The following is a 20,984-nucleotide window of genomic DNA, read 5'->3' as shown; positions in this document are numbered from 1 at the left end:
TGCTGGTTGCTAAAGGCCGCCGCGTCCTTGGCAACAGATGAGCTTTTAGCGAGCTTCCATACTGACGGCTGAATGCATAAAAAATGTTAAAAAATTGCCGGCTAAAGAAAATACCCCAAAAAAAGCTCTCCGGGTGACGTCATCAGATGGCCACGCCCCATGGCTACATAAGAGGTGTCAGACAGCAGGGAACGTCACAATGGAGGTAAACCGCATCAGGACAAGTACAGACTTTTTTGTTTTTAGCGGGTAACTGGCAGCTAGGAAGAAGGGAGAGATGGCTCGGGGGGGAGAAGACAGATCTAATTTTTTTTAAATAAAGGACTTGTCAAAAACTGACTTTTTATTAAATTTTTTTTTTTTTTTTTTACAATTCACTCCTTTTTTGGTGAATTGGTAGAGTTGTGATGTACCCAGTCACATAGGTGGGGGGGGGGGCAGGATCTGGTGTTAAAGAGATTCTGATAAGCCCCCTGCCCACAGATCACAGCCAGGGTTTTTGGGAAGAGTCCCCCTGCCTCAAGGTTTGGGGGGGCACTCGCTAGTCCCCTCCTTTTCCTGACCTGCCAGGCTGCAAGGGTCTGGTATGGATTTTTTTTTAATACTTTGGCGTGAACGGTCCGCCGATGACTCATCTGTTGCTAAGGACATGGTGGGTGGCCGGCTTCCCTACCCGCTTCTATATACAGTGAATGTATGAAAAGACACAAATCGCACAACCAAAATTGTGGTAAAATGCAGTACTTGAGATTTGGATGCGGGTCTATTGATGTCTATTGCATGCAAAACGCTGCATTTTGTGGGTAAAAAGATCCCTTTGCTGTCCCTGTCCTTTTGGGGAGATTTCCCTTTATTTTATTTTACAAATGTTTTTATTGGGTTCTACAGATGTATGGTAAATATTGTAAGAAACAGAATACTAAAGCTAGTATGAAGGTTCAAATGATACATAATAAATAACAAATGCTACAGGTGTGAGAATCTTCCCAAAGTGGAAATAATTCCCATCTCAGTTGTCCCAGAGTATTTGTCTCGGTCTTCTATTTTTTGTTACATTATATCTGTCCTTGCTCCTTAAAATGGTAATTCATTATGGTAACTGTTCATGTAAAATTATGCAAAATTGAATGTAGAGTTCTGGGTTTTTACTAACTGTGCTGAAATATGCTCCCCCCTCCTAACACCTGTAGTAACTAATCTGTGTAAACAAAAATAATGTATATAAATACCTATTCTCAGGTCGCTCCAGTCCAGTCGCATTGTATTCCCTGTGTCAGCCAGTGCTGGTTACAGGGGAGAGGAGGGAGTACTTGATAACAGCCGGTAAGGCCTGAGTGATGTCACCTGTAGACTTACAATGGCCCATCCATTGTCAGTGCTCCCTCCTCTCCCCTGCAGCAACCGCTGCCTGACACAATGGAGCCGATCACTTGACCAGACCGGAGTGGCCTGAAAATAGAGAAGTATATGTTAGTTGGTAGTTAGAGGGAGCATTTTTAAGCATAGTTCGTAAAAATCCAGAATTCTACTTTTAAAGTGGAAATAACCTTAGGGGGGGCATGTGCAGTAATGATCAATTTTCCCTCCTCCAGAGGGGCCAAGAACACCAGCGCGGGACCCTAAAAATGGAGAAAGGAGACCTCTGTGCAATACCATTGCATAGAGTAGCTAAGTATAACATGTTTATAGCAACCACTTTAACCAATTTCAGACCGGACCATTTTGCTGGCTTAAAGAGGAATTCCACCAAAAAAAAAATATTAAAAGCCAGCAGCTATAAATACTACAGCTGCTGACTTTTAATAAATGGACACTCACCTGTCCCGGGTTCCAGCGATGCCGGCAGCTGAGGCCGATCGATCACTCGGCTCTCGGCTGCTGCCGCCACCATTCTAGGTGAGGGAATCAGGAAGTGAAACGAATCGGCTTCACTTCCCGGTTCCCTACTGCGCATGCGCGAGTCGCGCCGCGCAATAGGAAATCTCCGTGCTGTCACTGGGACCCGTGTGTGTCCCAGCAGACAGCGCGGCAGGGCAGGAAATGGCGTAGACTCCCACAGGAGTCTATGCCCGGAAGTGGGTGTAAATACCTGTCTTTGACAGGTATCTCCACCCCCCTCCCCCCTGAAAGGTGTCAATTGTGACACCGGAGGGGGGGAGGGATCCGATCAGCGGAGGTTCCACTTTAGGGTGGAATCCCGCTTTAAGTTCAGACCACTTTTTGCGATTCGGCACTGCGTTGCTTTAACTGACAATTGCCTGGTCGTGCGACATGGCTCCCAAACAAAGTTGACATCCTTTTTTTTCCCCCACAAATAGAGCTTTGTTTTGATGGTATTTGATCACCCCTGCGGTTTTTATTTTTTGCGCTATAAACAAAAATGGTTATTTTTAACTTTTTGTTATGATGAATATCCCCCAAAAATATATATAGCAATCTTTTTTTCCCTCAGTTTAGGCCGATACGTATTCTTCTACATATTTTTGGTTAAAAAAAATTGCAATAAGCGATTATTGATTAATTTGCGCAAAAGTTATAGCGTTTACAAAATAGGGGATAGTTTTATGGCATTTTTATTAATAATTTTTTTTTTTTACCATTAATGGCGGCGATCAGCGATTTTTATTGTGACTGCGATATTATGGCGGACAAATCGGATGTTTTTGACACATTTTGGAACCATTGTCATTTATACAGCAATCGGTGCTATACAAATCAATTGATTCCTGTGTAAATGACACTGGCAGGGAAGGGGTTAACCAGGGGTGGCCGTGTAGGGGTTTAGTGTTCCTAGGGGCCTGATACTAACTGTGGGGGGCTGGGCTTTGTGTTGGCGAAAACTGATCTCTGCTCCAATCACATGGAGCAGAGATCAGCGTCACTTGTTGCTAGGCAGAACGGGGAGATTCTGTTTACAACGGCATCTCCCAATTCAGTCTCTTCGTGAGACGATTGCGGGTATGCCCGTGGCAATTGAGTCCGCGGCACCCGCGACCGAACTCACGAGGGTCCCGCCGGCGGCGTGCACGTGATGGCAGGGCGGCATTTAAAAATGGACGTACCTGTACGCCAATATGCCTGCCCGTGCCATTCAACCAACGTACATCAGCGTGCGTCGGTCGGGAATTGGTTAATGTCACTTTACATAAAAAAATCTTTACAGGCTAGATTTGTTTTTTTAGATCGATGTCTAATCATAAGTATCCTCTTTGTAACAAAGAGTTCATTTGTTTATTATCTTCTTTTGGTAGTATTTCTGAAGTCTCAGCTGGAAAACTATATCAGTTCCATGGAAAGAGTACGGTTAATCAGGACAACAAAACGTGAAGGACTTGTACGTGCACGACTAATTGGAGCAACTTACGCTATAGGTGATGTACTCACATTTTTGGATTGCCATTGTGAGTGCGTTACTGGTTGGTTAGAACCACTTCTGGAAAGGTATGTGTAGTGAGTCAGTATTTTCAATTTTGAAAGATTGAAATCCTGTTTTCAATTAGAAAATGGTTGTGAAAAGTTTTTGTTTTGCCATCTCTGTCCCATTGGAGAAATGTTTACTTCCTGTCTTGTAAACACAACAGTAAGTTACATAGGTTATTAAAAGACACAAGTCTATCTCATTCAAGCAATAAATGGGGGGGGGGGGGGGCGCGCGACATACAATGCCATATACACAATCCTATACCCACAGTTGATCCAGGGGAAGGCAAAAAAAAACAAAGCAAAGCATGATCCAAGTTTATTTAGCAGGGGACAGAATTCCTTTCTGCTCCATTGAGAGGCAATCGAATATTCCCTGGATAAACTTTACCTATAAATGTTGTTATCCAGTTATAATATTTACATTTGTGAAAGGATCCAGGCCTTTTTTTTTTTTAAAGCAAGCTACTGAGTTGGAAAGAACCAGCAATTGAGGGAGTATATCACACATTTTCACAGCTCTTACTGTGAAGAAACCTTTCCGTATTTGGAGATTAAATCTCCTTTCCACTAGACGTGCACTTTTTTTGTGCTCCGTGATGACCTTTAAAGGGAATCATTCAACGCCAAGTTCACTATTTGGACCACCCCCAAAGTTGGATACACACTATACAACTTTTGTTGTTCGGTTTTTCAGATTTAGCTTCAAGGATGTAGTGCAAGGGCCTGCCTGATTGCATATACATTGAAGGTGTTTAGGTTTGGCCTCATATTACATGGTTTTGGTAAATCTAAAGGAAAAAAATCTGAAATTGTATAGTGTGTATCCAGCTTTAATCTCCTCTTCTAAAGAGAGAGTAAATTCAGTTCCTCTAATCCAGTGGTTCTTACCTTCAGTCCTCAAGTACCCCCAACAGGCCATTTTTGGGGAATTTCTCGCCTTTGACTCTGATTTAAAGCACCTGTGCAAGATAAAGGAAAATCTGCAAACATGTCCTGTTGGGGGCTGAGGACTGAGGTTGAGAGCCACTGCTCTAATCTTTCCTCAAAGCTGAGCTCCTCCATGCCTCTTATCAGTTTGGTTGCTCTTCTCTGCTCTTTTTCCAGTTCCCCAATTTCCTTTTTGAGAACTGGTGCCCAAAACTGAACTGCATATTCCAGATGCGGTCTTGCTAATGATTTGTACAGGAGCAAAATTATGTATTTCTCTCTGGATTCTATACTATACCTCTCTATACAAGAAAGGACTTTGTTCACATTGGAAACTGCAGCTTACATGCCATTATTGAGTAAGATGAAACAATGAGAAAGTTCCCTTTCAGACATTTGTCATTGAAACAATTGTGCTCATTTGGAAAATTTTTCCTCTATTCTTGCTCTCGCAACAATTTAAAATGTTGCATTTTCCCTTTCTTTCAGACCCAGTGACAGGTAATCGAGAGGCTGAATCTTCCCAGTGGGAACAGACAGCAATAAAAACCTGACTCAGCCTAAGGCAAAAAGAAATAAAATGCCTTTTATATTCACTATAAAGCTGGCCTGTTTTTTTTTAAATAATGAAATGTGGTGAGTGGTTAAAGTAGAATTCCAGGAAAACACTAACTAATCTTAAAAATATTCCTTCCCCCACCCTCCTAACACCTATTCTGACTAACCTGCATAAGAAAGATACATATACTTATTTTCATGCAGCTCAGGTCTAGTCATGTGATCAGCTGCCCTGTTCTCAGCCAGCGGGAGCGAAGGGGTGAGGAAGGGGCCATTGAAGGGTGACACCACTGCTCTAGGTTTTACCAGCAGTTGTCGAGCACTCTCCTTTCCCCTGCAGCCAGCTGCTGGCTGACATAGGGGAGATTTGCCTGACCGGACTGGCGTGGAATGAAAATGGGTAAATTATACACATTTTTTTCACACAGGTAAATCAGAATAGTTGTGAGGAGGTGGGAGGGAGTATTTTTAACATTAGTTCATCTTCTCCCAGAATTTTACTTTAACCACTTAAGCTTTGAAAGGTTTAACCTCCAGCCCTCCCAACCCACCCCCAACCCCCCCCCCCCCCACCTTCTTGACCAGGCATTTTTTTGAGATACGGCACTGCGTTACTTTAACTGACAGTTGTGCGTTGCTGTACCCAAATAATTTGTCATTTTTTTCACCCACAAATGCAGCTTTCTTTTGGTGGTATTTGATCACCTCTGCAGTGTTTATTTTTTGCTCTATAAACAAAAAAGACCAATCGTTTTGAAAAACTTCCTGCTATAAAACCTATCCAATAAACAAATCAAAAAAAAAATCTAATTTCTTCATCAATTTAGGCCAATATGTATTCTGCTACATATTTTTTTTATTTTTAAAAAGCCAAATAAGCGTATATTGATTGGTTAGTTATAGCATCTACAATCTATGGGATATATTTATGGAATTTTTATTTATTTACATTTTTTTACTTGCAATGGCTTTGCTGATTGGCTCTTGCAATCAGAGTGGGAGCGGGTTGCTGGCAGTGCACGTGCGTGCCCCAGAATAGCAGCTGTAAAAATGTCCTGTGTGCATGAGCCTTAAAGCTGGACATACAGATCAAGTCGACTGGTTCAGCAGAGACCACCACAATTTCAATCTGTGTGACCTGAGAAGTTGATCATCGGATTGATTTCTGTCAAATGAACACACTGGGAAGCTTGGTTTCACTGTCAGAACACCTTGTCCCAGCGGTGTAGAGGGGTATGACCAGCCTGAGAGTAAAATTCTGACTATTATGAGCATATATATATATTATGCACTGCTGCTTTTTGCTAGAGCAAGCCTTTATTGTACTCAAATGACAAAAAAGTTCACAATTAGAATGGTTACGGTAACTTTATCCTGTCTTGAAGAATGTGATGATCAATCTCATTGAATAATTGCTTACATTCTGTCTCTTTTAGAATTGGGGAGAATGAAACTGCAGTTGTGTGTCCTGTGATTGATACCATTGACTGGAATACCTTTGAGTTTTACATGCAGACAGGGGAACCAATGATTGGAGGATTTGACTGGCGTCTTACTTTTCAGTGGCATGCTGTGCCAGAGCAGGAGCGCCAGAGAAGGAAATCTAGGATAGATCCTATAAGGTAATATATTGGAACCATTAGTAACATCAACCTTAACAAGGCCTGCTAGCTGAACATGCAGTAAGTAAATATGAAGATTGTTAAAGAAAATTGAATGAAAGGAACAGCAAATGTCTTCTGTAACTTTTCTGTGCGCCAGCATTTCAGAGAGAAACGTGTTTTTTTGATAAGGGTAAAACAGCAAGTCTGTGTCTCTTGCTCAGTGATTATAACATTTATGAGCAGCCGATATCCTATTAACAAATATTTTTAATCACTTCTGATGAAATCCAGAAATGCTTTGGGTTGTTTGTTTTTGATACAGTGAGGAAAGGTTAAAATATCTGTCAGGATTTTCCAATGGGATTTATGGGCATACGTGGGGAAATTGCCCATTTATAATGGACAGCAATCATGTGGCTGTCTTTTCCTCTAATTGCAAGATTCAGTAAGCAGAGAGAACTCTGACACAGGCTCCATGCCTTGGCCTACATAAAGGACCATAAAATTCAGCCCACTGTGTGGCGTAACTTTGCGATTCAGATTTATACTGACATCCACTCTGTTTTAAATGGACCCCAAAACCATGAAGAAGCGTTAGAACTTCTGATAATGATTATATTTCTGTCCATGCCTTCCTGTCCCACTGGTAAAAAAAAAAAAATTACATGTTTCTTAACACCCTAGAGAAATTCCTGTCAGATATTTGTCCATATGTGGTGAACCAATCGATATAAGGGTTTATGTAGTTAAAGTGTGTAAATGTGAAGCTGATGGCTACCGGTTTTCCTGCTTGAGGATTTTGTTGTATTGTTCTGCAAGTGGCATTAACAACAATAAATCTGCACTGCAGGCATAGCCTCCCCCACCCCCTAACTACTTGGTGGGTTAGCTTAAAATGAAAAGCAATCTAAATAACTTAAATAGTTAAATCAGTGGTCACATGATATGCCTGAGCCCCAGCATTTTATCATCTTCACTGTGAATGGTGGAGTGTCCTGGAAAGGACATGGAGTCGGCTGGCCTCCCTCCCTGCCATACCGCGGTTCCTGCTAAACTGGATGGACGCATTACACCACGTCTACCCGGAGCTTATCTATTTTGTTTAAAATGTGAGTGTTTCATTAACTTTTTTTGGCCAACTTTATACCTGGTTAAATACTGCACTTAGAGGAGCTTTTCTGTTTTTCTTACATTCACTATACAGTAATGGGGTTCTCTTAGGTTACAAAAGACTGCAAAAGAATTATGTCACAAAGGGGCAGCCATTCCGCATGGTTATAGACTGCAGTTTTGGTTCAGATTTAGACCAGTATAAAAAAAAGGTATTTATATTTTATTAGCTACTAAATTAGATGAAAGGAAAGTGGGTGGGAAAAAGATGGATAAGAGGCGTGAGATCTTTGCCCATGTTTTAAACTATAATGCAATGCAATGATAAATATCACAGCAGACCTTCACCCTCAAAAACAATACAAAAAAAATTGGGCTAAATTTACAGTTTAGTCAATTTTTTTTTTTAACTCATTAAAGTGTTTTTTTTTTTAAAAAAATTGCATTTGAAAGACCGCTACGCAAATACAGTGTGACATAAAATATTGCAACAATCACCATTTTATTCTCTAGAATCTCTGCTAAAAGAATATAATGTTTGGGGGTTCTAAGTCATATTCTAGCAAAAAAATACGGATTTTAACGTGTAAACAATAAATGTCAGAAATAGTCTTAGGCATGAAAGGCATAAATTATTAAACTCAAAAGCACACCTTTATTATATTGCAGCTCACCAATTATTATGATGGCTGCATTTTTATCTGGTGATCCAGTCTGTAAGTCTGATGTTTTTCTACAGAAAAACTATCTTTCAGTTATAGGGATGAGGCAGACCATTTAACACTGGCGGGGTTGCTTAACCACTTGCTTACTGGGCACTTAAACCCCCCTCGGTCCCAGACCAATTTTCAGCTTTCAGCGCTGATGCACTTTGAATGACAATTGCGCGGCCATACAACACTGTACCCAAATGAAATTTTTATCATTTTTTTCCCACAAATGGAGCTTTCTTTTGGTGGTATTTAGTTACAGCTGGGAGTTTTATTTTTTGCTAAACAAACAAAAAAAGATGCAAAAAAAATAAATAATGTTTTAATAGTTTGTTATAAAATTTTGCAAACGGGTAATTTTTCTCCTTCATTGAAGTGCGCTGATTAGGCGGCACTGATGGGCTGCACTGGTGGGCACTGATGGGCTGCACTGGTGGGCACTGATGGGCTGCACTGGTGGGCACTGATGGGCTGCACTGGTGGGCACTGATAGGCACAGTTAAGGCGGCACTGATGGGCACAGGTAAGATGGCACGGATGGGTGGCACGGATGGGCACTGATAGGTACCACTGATAGATGGGACTGATGGGCACTGATAGGTGGCACTGCTGGGCACTGATGGGCGGCACTGCTGGGCACGGATATGTGGCACTGGGGTGCAGCACCTTTGAGGCAGATTGTGGGCACTGCTGGATGGCACTGCTGGGTGGCACTGTGGGCACTGCTGGGTGGCACTGTGGGCACTGCTGGGTGGCACTGACGGGGGGCACTTTTAGTAGATGTGTCACTGCAGGGGGCAGGTGGGCACTGGCAGGGGGCAGGTATGCATTAGCAGGGCTGGCCGTGATCGGGACTGATGTCCCGATCACGGCCGCCGGTGATCGGCTTTTTTTTTTTTTCCTCGCGCTGTCAGCGTGAGGAGGAATAATAGCCGATTACCGGCTCCGTTATATTACATGATCAGCTGTCATTGGCTGACAGCTGATCACGTGATAAGGGGTCGGGATCGACCCCTTGCACGGATCGGTGATCAGGCGAGTCTCATGGACTCGCCGATCACAGAGCACGCTGCGCGCGCCCCTCAGGGGGTGCGCAGGCCGCTCGTGCACGGGACTACGTCTATTGACGTCGTCCCGGAAAAGGAGATCCGCGCTGTAGCCGTCATTTGGCTATAGCGCGGATCTCAAGTGGTTAAAATGATCATATTTTATTTAAAACCTTTATCCCAAAAGGAGGAAAATGCTGTAACTGTTTAGAAGTCTAGGTTCACATCTGTGCGGCTGCGCTTGATGTGTTTTTCAGTGAATTTTGTGTTTTTAAACCAGCAGTTTTATGAATTTTTTTTTTTGCATGCAGTTTTCATGTGTTTTTTTTTTCCTCTTTAACCACCTCAATACAGTGCACTTACACCCCCTTCCTGAGCAGACCAATTTTCAGCTTTCAGCGCTCTCACACTTTGAATGACAATTACTCAGTCATGCAACACAGTGTCCTTTTTTTTCACACAAATAGAGCTTTCTTTTGGTGGTATTTAATCACTAGTGGGTTTTTTTTTTTTTGTGCTATAAATAAAAAATGCTGTAAATTTTGTGAAAAAATGCCTTTTTCTTTTCCATCAATTTTTTTTGCAAACTAGTAATTTGTCTTCATAAATTTTGGCCAAAATTTATACTGCTACATATCTTTGGTAAAAATAACCTAAATTAGTGGAAATTGTTTGGTCTTTTTGAAAGTTAGAGTCTACAAACTATGGTGCCAATCACTGAAAATTTATCACATCTGATCAGGCCTTCAGTACATCAGGTGTATCTCATTTCAACAACAAACAAGTCAGGAAAGTACAAATACTCCCCAAATGACCCCTTTTTAGAAAGTAAACATTCCTATGCCCCGTACACACGTTCCGATTATCGGACCACAAAAGTCGTTTTCGGACAGATCGTTCGATAATCTGATCGTTAGTACGCAGCTTTCGACAGCCGATCACGACAGTCCGTCCAACCAAATCCGAAGGGACAAACAGGAAAACTTTGGTCGGATGACAGCCCATCGTACGACAATCGTGTAGTCAGTACAGTATGCGTCCGATAAAAGTAGTTCAATAAACACCACGCATGATCACAAACACAAAAATAAACCAGAAGCACATACGGGTCACACGTATTTGACATCATTTAAAATACGTAGCAACGGAAGATTTTTCCAGAATCGTACGACAAAAATCTTACACACATTTTGCACTGTTGTATTCGATCTTAGTTGTATGCAACAAAATGTGAACGATCTGTCGTACGATAATCGGAACGTGTGTACGAGGCACAAGGTATTAAGTAAGTAGCATGATGAATTTTTTTAAGTTGTATTTTTCCCACAATTCTTTGCAAAATGAAGGTTTTTTTTTTTTTTTTTTTTTTTTTTTTTTACAAAATTGTCATATAAAATTGTCCTATTAACAGGTTATTTCTCTCATAGAGCATATGCATACAACAAATTACATCCCAAAATACATTTTGCTACTCTTCCCGAGTATGACGATACCACGTGTGTGGGATTTCTACACAGCCTGACCACATACAAAGGCCCAACATTGAAGAAGCATCTTCAGGCGTTTTACGAGCATAAATGACGCGTCTCATTTCTCAACCACATATTACACTTTTGAAGGGCCTGGAGTACCAGGACAATGGAATTGCCCCCAAAATGACCCAATTTTGGAAAGCAGACACCCCAACGTATAATCTATGAGGCATAATGAGTCTGAACGGTTCTTTTTTTTCCCCTGAAGTTTTTGGAAAATGTGGAAAAAAATGAAAACACATTATTTTTTTTATTTTTATTTTTTTACACAAAGTTGTCTATCAGATATTTCCAACACATAGCATGTACATAGCAAAGATGACACCCCAAAATACATTCTGCTACTCCTCTTGAATATGGCGATACCACGTGTGAAATTTTTACACAGCCTGGCCACATACAAAGGCCCAACATCCAAGTAGCACCATCAGACGTTCTAGGAGCATAAATGACATATAATTTCCTGGCAACCTATCATTTTTGAAGGCCCTTCATATTTCTAACACATAGCATGTACATACCAAGAATTACAATCTAAAATTAAATAATAATATTCTATTCTGGAAAGGGTAAACAAAATGCATTACCCGTGCTTTTAGTAGTATCCACAGAGAGCACTGGTCCAGGCTGCAGGCAGGGATGTGCTTAGCAACAGCAATGGTAATTATCCAGGCAGCTGGCAGGTATATTGTCTATAGTCAGCACAAGGATATTGTCAGCACAGCAGTCCATAGAAATAGTCCAGGCAGAGACAGCCAGCACAGCCATAATATTGGTCCTGATACACTGTTACCTGCAGACATTCATTATTGTACCACTCTCCAGCCCTTCATAAACATACTGCCTTTTGCTACAGCTAATTATTTACATAGTCCAGGTAGCGGTGTGGTCCATTCATGCGGCAGGCAGAGGCATGGTGGCAGTAAGTCAGTGGCATGCTGAGGGCCGCAATCAGGTAAGACCTGTGCACAGGGGTAGAGGCTTCGACCCACCTAAATCTCTATGAAGCCTCCGGACTCCAGACCCTAATCCGAAAACCGAAAAAAAAAAAATTCCGGAAAAACATTTCTGGAGCCCCTCACATGTGAGACCCCTGTGTACTAGAGTAGCAGGGCAACAAATCAGTCCAAGTGGTAGGCAAAAGCATAGTTCATAAAACAGGCCAGGGTCAGATGATGTGCAAGCAGTCCAAGCAGTAGGCATAAGCGTAGTTGATAAAACAGGCCAAGGTCAGTTCACGTGGAAGCAATCCAACGGTAGGCAAAGGCATAGTCACAAAACAGGCCAGGGTCAGTTCACGTAGAATCAGTCCAAACAGTAGGCAGAGGCAAAGTAAAAAAACAGGCCAGGGTCAGTTCACGTGGAAGGCAGTGGCATGGTTATTTGGGGAAGCATTAAAAATGGTCAGCACAGATGATGAAAATGGGGAAATTGTTAATAATATGGGCTAATATTTTAGGGATGTATGATAAAGTTGGAAGCATTCACCAATGCAAAGGCCAGGTTGGGAGGGACACTGGGAACAATGGTAGCTGGTATCTTTTCGAAAACCCTGTACACGCAACATTTTTTTTGCCGTCTTCGGCCTGCTTCAAATGGTGGAATGCTGAATGGAAAGTGGCGCTCACGAATTCGGCAAACAGCCTCAGAGCAAAGGTCTTCGGGGGGGGGGGGGGGGTCTTTAGTGATGAGGGACGTGACCACTTCTTCGATGAATTTTAAGAAGGGGGCGGGGCTTTCCATGGATTTGGTGTAGGCTACATAGGAATTATAAATGGCCAAATGGATTAGATTGCTACTTTCTTGTACCAGAATCAGGACCTCCTTATTGACAAATAGGGCTGAATCATTTGATCGTTGAAATCCACCCCCCCCCCCCCCATGTAGAGATTATAATCTTGGACACACGTTGGCTTTTCAATGGGACTTGGTCTTCTTTGAACCTCAATTGTAGTGTCCTCATGGATGGTGGACATCATGTGCACGTCCCTTTTATCCTTCCACCTCAAGGCCAGCACTTTGTTGCATCTCAGTGATGCTCTTTCCCCTCTTCGCAGCTTTTTGTTTGCTAGTGATTATGGGAAGCCCTTTCTATTTTTTCTGGAGGTTCCGCAGGCCAGGGTTTTTGCAAGGTATAAGTGTCTAAAAAGGGGCAGGCTGGTGTAAGTTATCAAGGTATATGTGATATCCTTTGTTCAGAAGTGGGTATGCCAGGTCCCATACAATCTTTCCAGTTGTGCCCATGTAGGCCGAGCACTTGAGGCTGGAGCTGGGAATCTCTTCCTTCATATATGCGGAACGCATACAGATGTCCCGTGGCTCTCTCACACAACTTGTATAATTTTATTCCATATCTGGCCCTTTTGCTAGGTATATATTGCTTTATTCCTAGCCGGCCTGAAAAGGGTACCAGGGACTCATCGACACATATATTTTGATCGGGTACATAGAGTTCTGCAAATTGTTGGGAAAATAAATTTATCAGTGGGCAAAGTTTATATAACTTGTCATAATTTGGTTGATTGTGGGGAGGGCACTCTGTGTTCTCTAAAGTGAAAAAAGTGCATTATCTTATTGTATCGGGACCTGGACGTTTCGTCAGAATCCATGTGATTGATGGGGTGGGTGGACCAATAGGCATGTCCTTCATTTTTTTTGTAATCCCCATGTTCAGGGTGAAGCCCATAAAAATTTTGAACTCCAAATTGAGATCTCTCCACTCAAAGGGATGGGCATATGATGAGTGGGGGTTATTGGCAATATACTGCTGGGCATATAAATTTGTCTGGTCCACAACTAATTGCAGAAATGTGTCGGGCAAAAACAGATGAACAAAATCGATCTCTGAAAAATTTTGGGTGTTGGTCTGCACACCTGGCTGTGCTGTGAATGGGGGAATAATTGGTGATGCCGAGTCCGAAGGCAGCCATGTTGGGTTGGCAAGACCATCTGGCATAAATGTAGAAGCCCTGGCTCTTGGGGGGGTGTGACACTCCAGTAGTTGGATTGGAATTTCCTGTGCTGGTACTCAGGCATGATGTGGCAGCACTGGTACTGGATCTGGGCAATTGTTGGTGGGGCCCATCGCCGGCGGCAAAACTGGTACTAGGCATTTGTTCCTGGGGCCTATTGCTGGCAGGAGCTCTGGTACTGGGCCTTGGAATATAATCCTGGTTTCCAGAGGGCCTTGCCCTTTTAGGAGGGACCCATTCTTCCTCCGAATCATTTTCCGATTTACTATTTGGGTTAAATGCCGAATTTGATTCAGAATCGGAATTGGAATCTGATGAGAAATCAATGTTGCTCTCATCAGTCATGGAGAGGATCTGGAACGCCTCCTCACTGGTGTATACTCTTGGCCATGACGCTGATGGCTGTGTGACAGGTGACGTTCACTGATGGGCTGTGCGATGGGTGGCAGGTGATGACGGTGTGACAGGCCACAGACTGACGGGTGATGGTCACTGATGGCTGGCGGTCACTGATGGCTGGCGGCCACTGATGGCTGGCGGCCACTGATGGCTGGCGGCCACTGATGGCTGGCGGCCACTGATGGCTGGCGGTCACTGATGGCTGGCGGTCACTGATGGGTGACGAGTGATGGCACGCGGTCACTGATGGGTGATGGCTGGTGGTCACTGATGGGTGACAGGTGACGAGTGATGGCTGCTGGTCACTGATGGGTGACAGGTGATGGGTGACGGCTGGCGGTCACTGATGGGTGACGAGTGATGGCACGCGGTCACTGATGGGTGGTGGCTGGTGGTCACTGATGGGTGACAGGTGATGGGTGACAGGCAATGGCTGGCGGTCACTGATGGGTGACGGGCAATGGCTGGCGGTCACTGGTGGGTGACGGGCCATGGCTGGCGGTCACTGGTGGGTGACGGGCCATGGCTGGCGGTCACTGGTGGGTGACGGGCCATGGCTGGCGGTCACTGGTGGGTGACGGGCCATGGCTGGCGGTCACTGGTGGCAGTCTCCTATGTGACAGGTTCACTTTATTGGGGGACTGTGGTGACTGTTGGGTGACAGGTGACAGTGGGGGGGGGGGGGGGGGGCGGCGGATCTGATCAGTGTGGTGTTTGTGCAGACACTACAGTACACAGATCGGTAACTCACTGCTCCAGGCTCTTCTCTCCTCACACTGGAAACGGTGTGTGAGGAGAGACGAGCTGGTAACAGTCAGTTACCCCTCTGTGTTTACATTTAGTGATCGGCTGTAAACACAGAGTGGTAACTGACATGGGTAAACAGCCAGCCAATGGCTGTTTACCGGCATCAGTGACGAGCTGTGTTCCCAGGGAACACGCTGCCACCGATGTGAACGAGCAGCGCGCTCCCGATGGTGCACATGCGCCGTTCACATAATGCTGGCACTGGCTGTGATCACGTGGTAAACAGCCATGACCAATGGCTGTTTACCACCCTTGGTGGTGAGCGGTGTCTCCGTGACACGCTGCCACCGAGGGAACAGGGATGTGCGCACACGATCGCGCGCATTCCCTGTTTAAACGGGGACGTCTTATGACGCCCTCCCGCCACAAGAGCTGCGCTGCCTGGCCGTCATTTGACAGCTGGCGGTCAGCAACAAGTTAAACACAATGTACCGTATATACTCGAGTATAAGCCGAGATTTTCAGCCTCTTTTTTGAGGCTGAAAGTGCCCCCCTCGGCTTATACTCGAGTCATCGCTGTCTGCCCGCTCGATCAGCGTGTCGAGCAGACAGACAGCGGCCATTCTGATTCAAAAGCCGCGCCTCCGGCTCCCCCTTCGCCTGTGATAGGCGGAACACTGAATTTCCCAGCAGCCTGTGTTCCGCCTATCACGGACTTCGTATCATCCTCGTACTACGGACGAGGATGATACGACGTCTGTGATAGGCGGAACACAGGCTGCTGGGAAATTCAGTGTTCCGCCTATCACAGGCGAAGGCGGCGGCGCAGCTTTTGAATTTTACAATGGCCGCCGACGAACGAAGAGGGCACGGGACGGAGGCAAGGCACAGGACGGCACGGCACGGGACGGGACGGGACGGGACCGGAGGCAAGGCACGGCGGCGAGGCACGGCGGCGAGGCACGGCGGCGAGGCACGGAGGCAAGGAGGCTCGGCACGGGACGGAGGCTCGGGACAAAGGCTCAGGACACAGGTAGGCTGGACACACACACACACACACACACACACACACACACACACACACACACACACACACGGATACACACACACACACAGGGATGGATGGATGGATGGAGACACACACACACAGGGATGGACGGACACACAGGGATGGACGGACACACAGGGATGGACGGACACACAGGGATGGACGGACACACACACAGGGATGGACAGGCATGTCTTACCCTCGGCTTATACACGAGTCAATAAGTTTGCCAGTTTTTTTGGGGGTAAATTGGGGGCCTCGGCTTATATTCGGGTCGGCCTATACTCGAGTATATACGGTAAATAGCTTTGCAAGGAAAAATTCCCCCTGAATGGGTGGTATTTTAAATGACCAACACCAGACAAAAGTGCACAAAAATATACATTTTATTATTAATTACAAAAATTACATAGTATCACTGGAGGGGCATCTAAACTAAAACATGTCCTCATGGTGTATTGACAAATGGACAATCACATAAACAGAACAGAAATTTAATTAATGAATGATTAAAATAATTTTCCTATATAAATACCCACAGGCCTCGGTAAAGGTAAACGGAGAATCATCCTCACAATTTCAAATGGCAAATGGTACCAGACAGGGGTGTCCACTGTCGCCCCTCTTATTTGTACTGTCTCCGGAACCGTTACTGTCGTCTATTCGTAATAATCTGGATATAGCAGGGATCGGGGTGGGAAAAGATGAGCATAAACTTGCAGCATATGCGGACGATGTGCTTTTTTATATTACTAACCCTCGGATTCCGATTCTGAATTTGCTGGGGACACTGGAAAAATTTGACGAAATATCAAACTTGAAAATAAATCTCAGCTAATCCGGAATCTTAAATATTAATATTAGTAGACAGGAAGAGGCGAAGCTCATAACGGAGTTCCGCTTTCCTTGGCAGAAGGAGATTAAATACCTAGGAGTTTACCTCTCTGATACCATTAGGAAAATATATGTTAAGAACTACAGTGGTGTGAAAAAGTGTTTGCCCCCTTCCTCATTTCCTGTTCCTTTGCATGTTTGTCACACTTAAGTGTTTCGGAACATCAAACCAATTTAAACAATAGTCAAGGACAACACAAGTAAACACAAAATGCAATTTGTAAATGAAGGTGTTTATTATTAAAGGTGAAAAAAAATCCAAACCATCATGGCCCTGTGTGAAAAAGTGATTGCCCCCCTTGTTAAAACATACTATAACTGTGGTTGTCCACACCTGAGTTCAATTTCTCTAGCCACACCCAGGCCTGATTATTGCCACACCTGTTCACAATCAAGGCATCACTTAAATAGGAGCTGCTTGACACAGTAAGGTCCACCAGAAGATCCTTAAAAGCTACACATAATGCCGAGACCCAAAGAAATTCAGGAACAATTGAGAAAGAAAGTAATTGAGATCTATCAGTCTGGAAAGGGTTATAAAGCCATTTCCAAAGCTTTGGGAATCCAGCGAACCATAGTGAGAGCCATTATCCACAAATGGCGAAGACATGGAACAGTGGTGAACCTTCCCAGGAGTGGCCGGCCGCCCAAAATTACCCCAAGAGCGCAGCGACGACTCATCCAAGAGGTCACAAAAGACCCCAAAACAACGTCCAAGGAACTGCAGGCCTCACTTGCCTCAGTTAAGATCAGCGTTCATGCCTCCACCATCAGGAAAAGACTGGGCAAAAATGGCCTGCATGGCAGAGTTCCAAGGAGAAAACCACTGCTGAGCAAAAAGAACATCAAAGCTCGTCTCAATTTCTCCACAACACATCTTGATGATCCCCAAGACTTTTGGGACAACATTCTGTGGACCGATGAGACAAAAGTGGAACTCTTTGGAAGGTGTGTGTCCAAGTATATCTGGCGTAGAAGGAACACTGCATTTCATAAAAAGAACATTATACCAACAGTAAAATATGGTGGTGGTAGTGTGATGGTCTGGGGCTGTTTTGCTGCTTCAGGACCTGGAAGACTTGCCGTGATAAAAGGAACTATGAATTCTGCTGTCTACCAAGAGATCCTGAAGGAGAATGTCCGACCATCTGTTTGTGTACTCAAGCTGAAACGAACTTGGGTTCTGCAGCAGGACAATGATCCTAAACACACCAGCAAGTCCACCACCGAATGGCTGAAGAAAAACAAAATGAAGACTTTGGAGTGGCCTAGTCAAAGTCCTGACCTGAATCCTATTGAGATGTTGTGGTATGACCTTAAAAAGGCCGTTCATGCTCGAAAACCCTCTAATGTAACTGAATTAGGACAATTCTGCAAAGATGAGTGGGCCAAAATTCCTCCAGGACGCTGTAAAAGCCTCATTGCACGTTATCGCAAACGCTTGGTTGCAGTTGTTGCTGCTATGGGTGGCCCAACCAGTTATTAGGTTTAGGGGGCAATCACTTTTTCACACAGGGCCATGATGGTTTGGATTTTTTTTCACCTTTAATAATAAACACCTTCGTTTACAAATTGCATTTTTTGTTTACTTGTGTTGTCCTTGACTATTGTTTAAATTGGTTTGATGTTCCGAAACACTTAAGTGTGACAAACATGCAAAGGAACAGGAAATGAGGAAGGGGGCAAACACTTTTTCACACCACTGTATATCCCACTATTAGATGATATAATAAGAGAAATAAAAAAAAATTTCAACATGCCCTCTCTCTTGGATAGGGAGGATTAACGTGGTTAAAATGGTACTGGTCCCAAAGATTTTGTATAAGTTTCAAACGTTGCCCATCTCACTCCCCCAGGCCTTTTTTAAACTTTAAAAGGACTAATTTCAAAGTATATATGGCAATACAAAAAAACGAGAATTGCTTTTGCGGTGTTAAGCAGGGAGAAAAAACGGGGGATTGGCAGTCCCGGATCTTAAAAAAATTCTACAATGCAGTGGTCCTCACAAGGGTGGTGGAATGGGTGAAAGGTAAACGAAAAGAGGTGTGTTAGTTTAGAAAAGGCAATGAGCCAAGCACAACTAGGACGAATAATATGGAACCCTCCACAGTATAGGCAAATAGGTTTAAACACACATGAGATAACACATACTTCACTTAAAATATGGTATAGAATTCACATACAAAACACTGAGCACAGACACCGATCTCATGACGATTGATGCCTGGCGGTATCTTCAACTAAGTCATTTTATTGCTTAACTACCTCATCCAATGCGAAGCGATGAAGATTACAGGCCCCTGGAAAGGCTCTGCTTGAGAGAAAAATCAAAAAATAACATAGCCCGAATATATAAATTATCAGAGGGGGAAGGATTGGAGGGCCCGCCTTACATCAGAAAATGGGAAAGTGATCTGGGGTCACAATGTAGTGTACAGAATAGGGAAAAATATTTAAATTAATTCACTGTTCAGGGGTAGATAATAAGACTATAGAGATGAATTATAAGTGCCTTGCAAGGTGGTATGCGACTCCAGACAAAATGGGTAGATACGTAAGTAAGCAATCCTCAGATTGTTGGCGAGGGTGCAAAAAAACAGGGACGATGGCCCACATATGGTGGGACTGCCCCATTATTAAAAAATATTGGAGGGATGTTTTAGATTTAATAAAGGTCGTAACAAACAAAGAAATAACTGAAGACCCTTGGACCGTTCTGTTCCATGGGACAGACGAACCAGTAAAGCAATATAAAACCTCTGTTATCCCCAATCTGCTTGACGCCGCCAAAAGCTTAATTCCAAAAAAATGGAAGGAGACGGAGAGCCACAAAATACGGGACTGGATATTCCAAGTAAATGAGATTCAAAATCTGGAAAGATCTAATGAAGGGGGAGAGGAAGCAGTAGCTGGAGAGGGCTTATTAGATAAATGGGCACTATGGAAAGAATTCAAAAAATCATGGAGATATGTAGAGGAAATTACAAAATTAGACAGAAAAAGATAATAGTTGGGGAGAAAAGGATGACTCAACTATGAACCTTGCGAGATTTTCTGCAGGGAAGAGAAGTGGAGGGGTGGGGGGGGGGGAGGGGGATAAGGTGGAGGGGGTTATAAAGGATTGATGTGGTATGTATAACCATTAAGATATTGATAAAGGTCGGAAATTGTGGAATAATATATTTTATATTGTAACTGAAAAAGTAATTTAAATAAAGAATAAAAAAAGATATACTTTTCCTATATCACCCACACCCGACGCGTTTCCAGTTGCTGGTATCTCAGAAGTTTCATCAGGGGTGAAAATACTCCATGATATATTGATACAATAATCTACAATATAAAAAACCAAAAAAACATAACATTTATATACCAGGCAGAAAAAAAAAATTTTTTTACTACAAAGAGAAACTAGATGGATAATGGACCTGTGCGCTACTAGCCCACCAGTTCTCAATGAATGTGTCAGCTTTAGATCGTTTCTGGAGGGGTTTTCCTCGGGCATATGGGATGGTCTGGAGGACATGTGATCCATTATGTTAATCATATTTCTGACTGTGTGAATATCATTGTTACCAATATTTGATACCCTGTGGGGGGTGCGCGGTAATTGATGTGGTTGAGGGGAAAGGTGATTTATTTTTACATTTTTTTATTTTTTTATTTTTTCCTTATGGCTATCCGCGGCCCTTGACACTGAAACAATGAATTGGCATTTCTTTTTATATTTGTGTGTTTTAATATCTTACCTATTGCTTATCAATGCCCAGCTGACTTCTCTATATTTTTCTATACTTTTTTTTCTTTTCTGCCTTTTCTTTAATATAATTTCAGTCTATTATTAGTTTATACATAATTGCGTGTTTTAGTCTGAATTCATTCCCATTTGTGGTTCTTATTTTGTTTTTGGGAGGTATGTGTTCCGTTTGTGTATTTCCTTCGCCTGTGACCCTCGTGTCTGAGCGTCATTTCTGTTTGCGATGGTTACGCCGGTGCGTTCCAGCACTGGCCGCC

General features: G+C 43.5%; 1 protein-coding gene across 1 annotated transcript in view; it reads left to right on the top strand.

Annotated features, from left to right (window-relative positions):
• GALNT4 (polypeptide N-acetylgalactosaminyltransferase 4) overlaps window positions 1-20,984 on the top strand; it is a gene marked incomplete in the record, with an annotated part of 451,007 nt that overhangs the window by 257,473 nt on the left and 172,550 nt on the right. The window contains 2 exon segments of the mRNA XM_077491946.1: window positions 3,252-3,441; window positions 6,345-6,530. Coding sequence (XP_077348072.1) covers window positions 3,252-3,441; window positions 6,345-6,530 — 376 coding nt within the window.

The sequence above is a fragment of the Lithobates pipiens genome, unplaced genomic scaffold, assembly GCF_037356315.1.
Source record: "Lithobates pipiens isolate NorthernLeopardFrog02 unplaced genomic scaffold, aLitPip1_a1.2 Scaffold_19, whole genome shotgun sequence".
Taxonomy (NCBI): Eukaryota; Metazoa; Chordata; class Amphibia; order Anura; family Ranidae; genus Lithobates; species Lithobates pipiens.
The sequence above is the reverse complement of the archived record's forward strand: the minus strand, read 5'-3'. Positions and strand labels throughout refer to the sequence as shown.